The following is a 12560-nucleotide window of genomic DNA, read 5'->3' on the forward strand; positions in this document are numbered from 1 at the left end:
TTTTTAAAGGTCAATGATTTTTTTAGAGTACACAACTGCTCAAATGATGGAAGAAGTAAATAAAATAATTTCTTCTACGTTGCCTTAATTTATGAGGCTGATATTCTCTGTGTGTGTTTGCAGCCTCGCCTCCACCCACAGAGACAAAAAGACAAAAACTCTTGTTTATTTCTTTTTAATGTCGAACAAATGCACCCAAGAGGAGGGGACGGCGGGCGCCGTTGGGAGAGTGCCCGTGCCAGCAACCTGAGGGTTCCTGGTTCAATCCCCACCTTCTACCAACCTCCTCACGTCCGTTGTGTCCTAGAGCAAGTCACTTCACCCTTGCTCCTGATGGGTGCTGGTTAGCGCCTTGCATGGCAGCTCCCTCCATCAGTGTGTGAATGTGGAAGTAGTGTCAACGCGCTTTGAGTACCTTGAAGGTAGAAAAGCGTGATACAAGTACAACCCGATTACCATAATATGCTTCCAAAAGTGGCCCAGAAAATGTTTCCCATATAGGAAATAAGAGGAATCAAAGCTGCTGCTGCCCCCGCGATCCAAGCCTGGATAAACGGTAGAAGATGGATGGATGATTATTACACAGAGAAAAAAAAATATACACATGTTATACATCAGTCTCATAGTAATAACAGTTGTTATTACTATGAGACTTTAATGCATTGTGAATATAATGCAGCTGTTGTATTGAAGTGGGAATAGCAAACTTCCTGTTGATTTTAGTTGGGGGCGGTCAGTGTATGAAATATAGGTCTCAGTGAGACCTATATTGAGGATTTTGTTTCATGTGTGTATGACAACCCTACATTGAGTTAGAAGCAGTTTTGTCTGAGCAGGAAGCCGCCATTTTGTGACAGCAGTACACACAACAGCACCAGCCGCCAGTTCTTTCCGGGCTCATAAAATCCAAACCGGGGTGGTAATTAAAACTCTTTCATCAACTTTTAATCAGAAGGGTTCAATCTCTCTTCTCTTGCTTATTTGAAGCCGAAATGACAAACGGCCTCAGAGGACATAATGTTTGAAAAAAAAGCAAAACATTTTTTAGCCAACTTTTGTATTGAAGGGGAATTGCAAACGTCCTGATTGAGGTATGAGTTTATGAAATATAGGTCTAACTGAGACCTACGTAGTGGTTTTTGTTTCATGTTTCTACGATGTTCCTACTGGAAGTTACAGTTTTGTCTGTGTTTTCTTCCTAGGGGGCGCTGGAGCGCAATTTTGGGTTTTGGTTTTTTGATTTTGATCGCAATTTTCGCCAGTGCTGATGTGTGTGTCAAATTTGGTGAGTTTTTAAGCATGTTAAGAGGGTCAAATTACAGCTCGAAGAGGCGGCGGTATAATAATAAAGAATAATAATAATAAAACCTAAGAAATTCAATTGGGTCCTCTGTCCCAAAGGGACATCGGTCCCTAATTATTTTGTATTTAAAAGCAAATGTATGAACAAATGTAAAACAAATATGTATATAGATCTATGGAATCATTTACAAATTGAAATATATAAAAATTAAAATTTGTAACACACTTCATATATTTGAAAACACAATTATAAATAAGTGTAAATATAATAAAGAATATCTGAATACATACATCTGCGATGAGATAGGATCCAGCGACCCTCCCATGACCCCAAAAAGGGACAAGCAGTAAAAAAATGGATGGTTGAATACATACATTATTGTATGTTAAAGATAATTGATTTGTATGGTTTTCTTTAAAAAAAAAATCCAACACATAAATATCGATACACAATGTTGTTTATCTTTGCCTGCACTACACATAAAAACACTGACCTAAAAATGAAAAGTTAAAAGTTTTGACAGTCTTTAAAATCCTTCAGATTCATTTGCTGCTGCAGTTCTCAGCGACGCCCTCGTAAGAACATCTTTCATCGCACACGCTGTAGCTCAACAGTTTCTCACTAGTGTGTCTTCTCATGTGTCTTTTCAAATGTTGACTTTGTGTAAAACTTTTACCACAAATGGAGCAGGAAAATGGTTTTTCACCCGTGTGTATTCTCGTGTGTATTTTCAAATCGATATTTAGCATAAAACCTTTGGCGCAGACTGAACAGGAAAAAGGTTTTTCTCCGGTGTGTATGGCCGCGTGCATTTTCAGACTATGCTTCTGGGAGAACCTTTTGCCACACACTAAGCACACAAATGGTTTCTCCCCGGTGTGTGTCCTCACGTGTCTTTTCAAAACGCCGTTTTCAATGAAACATTTGCCACAGATTGAACATGAAAATCGCTTCTCTCCGGTGTGAATTCTCATGTGTGTTTTCAAATGTTGCCTCTGAGTGAAGTCTTTGCCACAGCTCGAACAGGAATACGGTTTGTCTCCGGTGTGTATTCTCATGTGTACTTTCAAATCACCGTTTTGTAGAAAACTTTTACCGCAGACTGCACAGGAAAACGGTTTCTCTCCGGTGTGTATTCTCGTGTGTGTTGTCAGATTACGACGATGATTAAAGGTTTTGTCACAGTGAGAGCACTGAAAGTGTGGGTTGTCAGTGGGACACGTCTTATCAGTTTTAGAGTCTCCGTCATCAGTGTCAGGCGAGTGAGACGTCGTCTCGTCACTATCTGATAGCGGAGCTAAGAGCTTGTCTGCTTTTGATCCTCCGCAGTGGACTCCATCAGCTTCTGTTGTCATGTGTTGTGTTGAGCTGCCGCTTGGAGGCTCCGCCTCTCTCTTCTCCTCACTTTCACTTCCAACCTCATCGTCTTCACTCTTCACAATGACAACAGTTAACGGGAACACCTCCAGTCCTTCAAAATGCTCTCCCTCCTGGCAGATGCGATGTTCCTCCTCCTCATCTTTAATGTTGGCGGGGTGTGACTTGTCCTGCTGCGTCCCGGAGGTCCATCCCTGCTGCTCGGGCAGAAGATGTCCCTTACAGACGTCTGCAAGACACAAGAAGACAAACCCATGCTTTAGAAAAGTCCAGCTTTGCTCAATCACGTTGGTGTGCTTTTAAATAGGGATGTGACGACACCAGGCGATAGACGATATTTTGACGTTACTTCAAAGAAAACTGCAGTGACAAACTATACAAGTGGATAAACAGACTTTTTTTATTTATTTTTGTCATGATCCGCTACTCGGATCATGGCATATTCTGGTTTTGGTTCTGTTTCTGTATCTCGTCTCGTTATGTGACTTCCTTAGTTCCTGGTGGCACTTCCTGTTTTGCTTTGTTGCCATGGTTACGTTTTAGTGTCACCTGCCTTGTGTTTTGACTCTAATTAAGCCTGCCCTTTTTGTTCCTTGGGTCTCGCAGTGTAAACTCGCCTTCGATGCAACAGGTGACGTCGCTATTCCGCTTGTGGTAAATACCTTTTTGTACTCGTCAGCTACCACGCTATTCCTTGTTTGTTTCCCTAGCTTCCATGCTAGCGTCCTTAGTTCTTTCTTGCGCACATGCTAGTTCTGTTGGTTTTGTTGTTAGTGCCTTTGTCCAAGTATTTCTGTTCTTAGCTTGTTTTTGGAGTTAAAGGGGAACATTATCACAATTTCGAAAGGGTTAAAAACAATAAAAATCAGTTCCCAGTGGCTTGTTGTATTTTTTGAATTTTTTTTCTAAATTTTACCGGTTTAAAGTGCCTTATTTTCGCTATCTTCGAAACCACTATCCATTTCCCTGTGACGTCACACAGGGCTGCCAATACAAACAACATGGCGGTTACCACAGCAAGATATAGCGACATTAGCTCGGATTCAGACTCGGATTTCAGCGGCTTAAGCGATTCAACAGATTACACATGTATTGAAACAGATGGTCGGAGTATTGAGGCAGATAGCGAAAACGAAATTGAAGAAGAAACTGAAGCTATTGAGCGAATAGCTATTGACACTATTCGGCCCTAGCGTGGGTGTACCTAATGAAGTGGCTCATAGCATGGCTGCCTTAGCATCGCCGGTAAAATGTGCGGACCAAACGATCAGGACTTTCGCATCTTGTGACACTGGAGCAACTTAAATCCATCGATTGGTAAGTGTTTGTTTCGCATTAATTGTGGGTATCTAGTTTCAAATGTACATACAACTAGCGTAAATAGCATGTTAGCATCGATTAACGTAGCATGTTAGCATCGATTAGCTGGCAGTCATGCCGTGACCAAATATGTCTGATTAGCACATAGGTCAACAACATCAACAAAACTCACCTTTGTGATTTAGTTGACTTAATCGTTGCAAATGCATCTGCAGGTTATCCATACATCTCTGTGCCATGTCTGTCTTAGCATCGCAGGTAAATGTGGGGACACTTTGGTACATTCAATGGGGGTCTGGCGGCAGATTTCTTGCCAGTGGTGCAACTTGAATCCCTCCCTGTTAGTGTTGGGTTATTTTCCATTTTTTCGACTATTTTTAGGAACCTTGGAGACATCATGCCTCGTCGGTGTGTTGTCGGAGGGTGTAACAACACTAACAGGGAGGGATTCAAGTTGCACCACTGGCAAGAAATCTGCCGCCAGACCCCCATTGGATGTGCCAAAGTGGCTCCACATTTTACCGGCGATGACAGACATGGCACAGAGATGTATGGATAACCTGCAGATGCATTTGCAACCATTAAGTCAACAAAATCACATAGGTGAGTTTTGTTGATGTTGACTTATGTGCTAATCAGACATATTTGGTAGCGGCGTGACTGCCAGCTATTCGATGCTAACATGCTACGCTAATCGACGCTAACATGCTATTTACCGGCGGTGCTAAAGCAGACATGGCACAGAGATGTATGGATAACCTGCAGATGCATTTGCAATGATAGTCACAGAAATCACAAATGTGAGTTTTGTTGATGTTGACTGCCAGCTAATCGATGCTAACATGCTACGCTAATCGATGCTAACATGCTATTTACCGGCGGTGCTAAAGCAGACATGGAACAGAGATGTATGGATAACCTGTAGATGCATTTGCAACTATATTACGTTTCCTTCCACCCACATTTAATGCGAAACAAACACTTACCAATCGACGGATTTAAGTTGCTCCAGTGTCACAAGATGCGAAAGTCCTGATCGTTTGGTCCGCACATTTTACCGGCCATGCTATGACTATGAATTCGCTCAATAGCTTCAGTTTCTTCTTTAATATTTTCATACTCCAACCATCTGTTTCAATACATGCGTAATCTGTTGAATCGCTTAAGTCGCTGAAATCCGAGTTTGAATCCGAGCTAATGTCACTATATCTTGCTGTGCTATTCCCATTGTTTGTTTACATTGGCAGCACTGTATGACGTCACAGGGATATGGCCAGTGTCTTCGCAGAGAGCGAAAATAAGGCACTTTAAAGCTTTATTTAGGGATATTCCGAGACCGGTAACATTTTGAAAAAAACTTCAAAAAATACAACAAGCCACTGGGAACTGATTTTTATTGTTTTTAACCCTTTTGAAATTGTGATAATGTTCCCCTTTAATGAAAAATAAAATGTTTTCTTTTCAAATTCAAGAAAAAGCCATGTGTTTTTTACTGGTGCACAAAATGAACCATGCATGAACATCACCTCGTTCAAAGAACAAAACCAACACTGTGCATGAATTCACAACAAATTTCACACCTTACTCACATTACCATGAATTGATTAACGTGGACTTAAACAAGTTGAAAGACTTATTCGGGTGTTACCATTTAGTGGTCAATTCTACGGAATATGCACTGTACTGTGTAAACTGTAGTTTCATATAATGTATTCTCTTCCTTTGCAGTCTGCTAGTAAAAGTTTCAATCGATCACTCCAAAAACCTGCAAATCGGATCGAAAATTAGAGGGAACATTTGAAGGTATCCATAACACGTCGATAGGGAGAAGTTTTTATTTACAAGATAAGTCGGATGTGTCTTTACCTCCGTGGCCGAGGCTCCGCAAAACCCCTGAGGCCGACTCACCGAACCCCTAGGGTTCGATCAAACCCAGGTTAAGAACCACTTATCTAAAAAACTTATTTGGGAATGTCCGGCGGGCCAGATTGAAAAGCTCAACGGGCCGCATGTGGCCCCTGGGCCTTAATTTGCCCAGGTCTGCTTTAAACCATAACCAAGTATGCATCAATATAGCTCTTGTCTCAAAGTAGTTTGATTTGATTGATTGAAGCTTTTATTAGTAGATTGCACAGTACAGTACATATTCCGTACAATTGACCACTAAACGGTAACACCCCAATAAGTTTTTCAACTTGTTTAAGTCAAGGTAAATTCATTTGTACTGTGATGTAACAGGTGGTGACAGTACCAAAATCATTGGTACTGTCACCACCTGTCACATCACGCCATGACTTATTTGGACGTTTTGCTGTTTTCCTGTGTGTAGTATTTTAGTTCTTGTTCTGCGCTCCTTTTTTTTTGTATTTTCCTGTAGCAGGTTCATGTCTTCCCTTGAGCAATATTTCCCGCATCTACTTTTTTTATAGCAATCAAGAATATTTCAGTTGTGTTTTATCCTTCTTTGTGGGGACATTGTCGATTGTGGACGCCGTCGTTGCTCCACAGTAAGTCTTTGCTGTCGTCCAGCGTTCGTTTTTTGTTTACTTTGTAGTCAGTTCAGTTTTAGTTTCGTTCTGCATAGCTTTCCCTAAACGTCAATGCCTTTTCTTAGGAGCACTCATCTTTTGTTTTTTTTTGTTTAATCATTAGACACCTTTTTACCTGCACGCTGCCTCCCGCAGTTTCCGACATCTACAAAGCAATTAGCTACCTGCTGCCACCTACTGATATAGAAGAGTATTACACGGTTACTCTGCCGACAACAACAAAATATCATTTGAAGACTATAATTCAGTGGTTCTTAACCTTGTTGGAGGTACCGAACGTCACCAGTTTCAGATGCGAAATCACCGAACCCTTTTTTTGTGTAAAAATTAAATGTTTATTTTTCAAATTCAAGACAAAGTTATATGTTTTGGTAACACTTTAGTATGGGGAACGTATTCTAAGTAACAAATACTTAATTTAGAGATTATCGGACACTAGGGGAACATATTATAAGTAACAAAGACTTAATTTAGATTTATTTGGTTAAGATTTAGAGCAGGGGTAGGGAAACTATGGCTCGGGAGCCAGATGTGGCTCTTTTGATGACTGCATCCGGCTCTCAGGTAAATTTGAGCTGACTCTGCTTAACACGATAAATAATGAATAATGTGTGTTAAAAATGATGTTCAAAATATAAAACATCGGGCATTTCTAATCCATCCATCTGTTTTCTACCGCACCTGTTCAAGACGTTGCGTTGATGGTAAGAAGTTATTCATTCATTATTGGTTAGTGTGGGGCTTGCCCTCCTGGGGGTTCTTCAGACCACCAAAAACCGACATGAGACCCTGTTTCAGGGTTACAGTATAGTTTCATTTTTCAATAAGTCCCTCAGTTGCTTTCCAGCAATTGTCTTTTTCTCTTTCGTTCTGGCCCGCGCTCTGGCTCCAGCACCAACCCCGTCCCTCCTCCTGGCTGCTGCTTATAACTTAGCGACAGGTGATTAGGTAACAAGGCCCAGGTGGGCCGTCTACGCACCTGTGGCTGATTTCGAGGCCGGTCCTGGCAACACCCCGCTTTGCTGCAGGCCCTGCGGGCCACGCCCCCTCCACAGTTAGCTTCAGAATAACAATGTTATTGCAAGGAATAAGAGACCTATTATACTCTAAAAAATGTTAGTCTTACTTAAAAATGCACGCGTTTAGTTGTGTTCAGGGTTCGAAAAATATTTTACGGCTCTTACGGAAATACATTTTAAAATATTTGGCTTCTTGGCTCTCTCAGCCAAAAAGGTTCCCGACCCCTGATGTAGAGGATTAGGGCCAGGGTTAGAGTTAGGGTACTTAATAATGACTAGTTAAGAGCCAATATGTTACTAAGTCACATGTTGATAAGCAACTAATTAATGGTGAACATCTTCCCCATACTAAAGTGTTACCATGTTTTTTTTACTGGTGCACAAAATGAACCGTGCATGAACATCTCCTTGTTCAAAGAACAAAAGAAACAGTGCATGAACTCACAACAAATTACACACCTGCAAATCAGTGTGACTTCTCCTGTTGCCGTATCCTCAATACGCCGATAGGGACAAGTTTTTATTTACCCGATGAGTCGGGTGTGTTTTGACCTCCGCCGAACCCCTGAGCCCGACTCACCGAACCCCAAGGGTTCGATCGAACCCAGGTTAAGAACCACTGCTATAATTACTGGTTTGCAAAAAATATATTTAACCCAATTAGGTGAATTTAGATAACCTATCACGGCACACCAGACTGTATCTCACGGCACACTAGTGTACCGCGGCACAGTGGTTGAAAAACACTGCTATAGACAATCGATCAAAGAAGGGTGTAAACCAGGGGTTGAGCCAGATGTGGCTCTTTTGATGACTGCATCTGGCTCTTAGATAAATCTTAGCTGACATTGTTTAAAATGATAAGCAATGAATAATTCCGCTGGTAATCACAGTGTTAAAAATGATGTTCAAAATATAAAACATTCTCATACATTTTAATCCATCCATCTGTTTTCTACCGCACCTTTTCAAGAAGTGGCATTAATGGTAAGAAGTATTTTATTCATCATCGGTGAGCTTCCGAATAAAAATGTTATTAAAAAGAATAACAGACTTATTTTGTGAAGATCTGCCAATTTCTGTTTGTGCTTCTTTGTTTTGTATTTACCTCCCATCAGTGCTCTTATTTTGTTTCCATTTCCTGCTTGTCCCACTAGGCGCTGTGTTTGTTTCCCTTCACCTGCTGTTGATTGGCAGCCGGTCCACACCTGCTGCCAATCAGCATGTTTCTATTTATGCTTGTCTCACGCGCTCCTCAGGGATCGAAGATTGACTATTGTTTAGAGCTGCACATGCAAGACTGTTTCATTCTCTTCTGTTGATGCTATTAAAAGCATCTTACCTGCTCTTCGCTCTCCTGGTTCCTGCATCTTCGGGTCGCCACTACTGCTGCCATGCGAGTTTGTGACATATTATACTCTATAAATGTTGGTCTTATTTAAAAATGCAGACATTTAGTCGCAACAGTGGTTAAGTAGTTATTCAAGTAACAGATATTAATATGTGGAAATTAATAAGATTAAATCACAGCCAAGAAGAGTAACTTGTGGTGTTCCACAAGGCTCGGTATTGGGACCTAAGTTATTTATACTCTACCTAAATGATATTCGTTCAGTATCTAATAAATTGAAATGTATTATGTTTGCAGACGATACAAATGTATATTGTTCAGGAGAAGACTTGAAGGAAGTGTTGAGGATAATGGAGGTTGAGTTAATGCAACAAAAAAAATGGTTTGATATTAATAAGTTATCATTAAATGATAAGAAAACTAAATTTATGGTGTTTAGTGGTGCAAGGACAAATTGTGAAGCAAAATTAAAGTTAAATCATGTGGAAATTGATAGTGTATATGAAACTAAATTCTTGGGAATAATAATTGATCATAAACTGTGTTGGAAACCGCATATTGAATATTTAAAGGAAAAATATCCAAATCTATTGCTATTCTTTATAAAGTAAGACACATGCTGAATAAGACATGCCTGCATATGTTGTATTATTCTTTTATTTTTCCATATTTAACGTATTGTGTTGAAATTTGGGGAAATGTTTATAAAACAAACATAGACCCAATAATAAAACTTCAAAAAACGGTCATTAGAATAACACACAAAGCCTGCTACTATGAACATGCCAATCCATTATTTATGAGTTCAAATGTATTAACATTTTCAGACATTGTGTTTTTAAAAACAATGGAAATGATGTTTCGAGTAAAAAACAACAGCCTTCTCAGGCTATTTCATTTAAGAGGAGAAAACTATAATTTACGGGGGATATCGATTTTTGAAATAGGTAAAGCGAGAACAAATATGAAATACAAATGTATTACAGTTTTAGGAGTTAAATGGTGGAACAAGCTCAGTGATGAGCTGAAGACATGCACTTCTTTGGTAAGGCTTTAAGAAAATATTAAAAAGGTGAAAAAATTGAAAATTATAAAATATAGTCACAATTACTTTCATCCCATTGATTTTTGATTTATTTATTTTTTTATGTTTATGTTCCAGGCAATCTAATTTTCTGTGAAGGTATAGGATAGGCAAATATAAGCTTTGGCTTCAGCCTATTCCTTTTTTGGTCATTCTTTTTCTTTTCTTTCGTGTGTAAATGTGCATTATTGTATACATATAACATGTACTGTAAAACTGATCACACACAATGGTTGATTGATTTGATTGATTATATGACCGAAATAAACTTATTTCATTCATTCATTCAGTATTCAGTTTTAAAAAATATTATATGGCTCTCACGGAAATACACTTTAAAATATTTGTCTTAAATGGCTCTCTCAGCCAAAAAGGTTCCCGACCCCTGGTGTAAACTAATCAAATATAAAGTTAGTAAACACAAGTAAACAAACCTGTTCTGTGTAACACACCTTGATGTGTCTTGAAAACAGCGTCCAGTAGTTGATGTTCTTCGTTCTCCTCTTTTGTTAAAGAACGTTTCTCCTCGTACCCTGCTATCGTTCTTTCGCACATGTTCTCGCAATAAAAACACTTTGTATTTACATTTAATCTCTGTTTGGCGATGTTAGTCACTTCCGCCTTTCTTTGTTAGCAGCTAACAAGCTAAGCTAAGTAGCCAGCTAAGCTAACACGAAAGCGGAAGTGCGCTCAGACTAACGTAACCCGACACAAACAAATATTAACGATTATTACACTTTCAAACAAATTTGTATTTGTACATGTACGCACCGATTAACAACGTTAGAACACAGTGGCGGCGGCGACAATGTCAATTTGAGAGTGTGGCGACAAGACGCGCGACTCTGCGCGTGCGCAGTGTGGATTTCATGCTGTCGAAACTGCTGGCGATCGCTGACTTTTAGAAGTATTATTTATTATTATTAGGTTGAGTGGGTGTCCAGGTGCAGCTCATTGGACTCGCAGAAACCAGGTTAGTTACTCAAAGTTTGGGGGGAAAAAAAGTTTATTTAAAGAATTGCGTCCAAAAGAGTCATATAAGTGTAACAGCGTCTTGTAAATAATGTATTTTCTAATGTTTTATTATTCTTATAATTACACAAAATATGTACGTTACAGGTCAATTGTACGGAATATGTACTGTAGTGTGCAATCTACTAATAAAAGTTTCAATCAATCAATCAATCAAGCGATCCATTTACTACTGCTCATTCGTTTGTCGTACTGTCGCTTTAAGAATAGCACCCTGCGTACTGCTGGAGGAGGAATTCTCGCGAGATCTGGCAACACCGCCCGCGAACGAAACCAGACGAGAATAAAGCAAAATGGCGCTTGATGAAGAAGACGTTATTGTTATCTTTAAAGTCCTCTGTTCTTAATATGTTTGCATGTGTACACATATGTGTTGTTTTAAAAAGAGTAAATATCGTTAATGATAGTTTGTATTTGTCTGAGCGCACTCTTGACGCTTCTCGTGCTAGCTTAGCGCTAGTTAGCTTAGCTTGCTAGCTGCTAATAGAAGAGACTCTGAGGTTTTTATAAAGATTGAATGTGAGCGTAAAATGTCGTGATTGTGGGAAAATGTGCGAAAGAAGTATAGCGGAGTACGAGGAAGAACGTTCTTCAACAAAACAACATCAACTGGACGCTGTTTTAAAGAAGCATCATGTCTTATTCAGAACAGGTTTGTTTACTTCTTACTCTCACGTGTTAATTAGCTTTATGTGTAATTATTAACTCCATTCTTAAATTGTTTGTGATGGTCTTTAAAAATGATGAATTGATTATTGTCTTGTGAGGATGATGCGCTGCTTTGTTTTCATATTGTTTATGCAAACGGTTTGAGATTATGACAAGGAGACAAGTCCTTGTTTATTGAAGGTAATGTTCCCTGAAATACGCATTGAGGTTATAACGTGCGTTTTATCCCGATAATTGAACAAACTATTCGATAGATGACTCAATTGCTAAAATAATCTTAAAATGCATAATAAACCCCTGATAGGTCCATTATTCCATCCATCTTTTTCCGCTTATCCAAGGTCGGGTCGCGGGTGCAGCAGCCTAAGCAGGGAAGCCCAGACTTTCCTCTCCCCAGCCTCTTGGTCTAGCTCAGGGGTGCCCACACTTTTTTTGCAGGCGAGCTACTTTTCAATTGACCAACTCGAGGGGATCTACCTCATTTATATATATCATTTATGTATTTATGAAAGAGACATATTTGTAAACAAGTTAAATGTGTTTAATGATAATACAAGCATGTGTAACACATATAGATGTCTTTCTTTCACAAAGACAAGAATATAAGTTGGTGTATTACCTGATTCTGATGACTTGCATTGATTGGAATCAGACAGTAATGATGATAACGCCCACATTTTCAAATGGAGGAGAAAAAAGTTGTCCTTTCTGTCCAATACCACATGAAAGTGGTTGGTTTTTGGCATCTAATTCATCCAGCTTCCATACACTTTACAAGAAAAACATTGGCGGCAAATTCCGTAGCTTGCTTGATTGACATTCACGGCACCCGAGGGTCTTGTGAGATGACGCTGGC

General features: G+C 39.5%; 2 protein-coding genes across 9 annotated transcripts in view; one reads left to right on the top strand and one right to left on the bottom strand.

Annotated features, from left to right (window-relative positions):
* The window catches only part of LOC133549006 (gastrula zinc finger protein XlCGF57.1-like), a 40871-nt gene that overhangs the window by 14129 nt on the left and 14182 nt on the right, over positions 1-12560 (top strand). For 5 of the 7 annotated variants that reach the window (XM_061894053.1, XM_061894047.1, XM_061894054.1 and 2 more), the window contains exon 1: positions 11280-11687. The exons of 1 other annotated variant lie outside the window; for it this stretch is intronic. In XM_061894053.1, the coding sequence (XP_061750037.1) occupies positions 11585-11687 (103 nt within the window). In that variant the 5' untranslated portion in view covers positions 11280-11584. Of the gene's footprint in view, positions 1-8738; positions 8969-11279; positions 11688-12560 lie in introns of those variants that run through there. One more of the 7 variants, XM_061894048.1, reaches the window with a different exon arrangement.
* On the bottom strand, positions 160-10879 carry LOC133549015 (gastrula zinc finger protein XlCGF8.2DB-like). 2 transcript variants are annotated; one of them, XM_061894074.1, is made up of 2 exons: positions 10456-10879; positions 160-2909 (listed from the first exon to the last, which is right to left on the bottom strand). In XM_061894074.1, exons 1-2 carry the CDS (start codon positions 10556-10558, stop codon positions 1846-1848), a joined length of 1167 nt encoding a protein of 388 aa, XP_061750058.1. In that variant the 5' UTR covers positions 10559-10879; the 3' UTR covers positions 160-1845. The 2 variants fall into 2 exon arrangements, with proteins under 2 accessions (XP_061750058.1, XP_061750056.1); XM_061894072.1 differs by having other exon boundaries at positions 10438-10879.

Source organism: Nerophis ophidion, linkage group LG03 (genome assembly GCF_033978795.1).
Source record: "Nerophis ophidion isolate RoL-2023_Sa linkage group LG03, RoL_Noph_v1.0, whole genome shotgun sequence".
Taxonomy (NCBI): domain Eukaryota; kingdom Metazoa; phylum Chordata; class Actinopteri; order Syngnathiformes; family Syngnathidae; genus Nerophis; species Nerophis ophidion.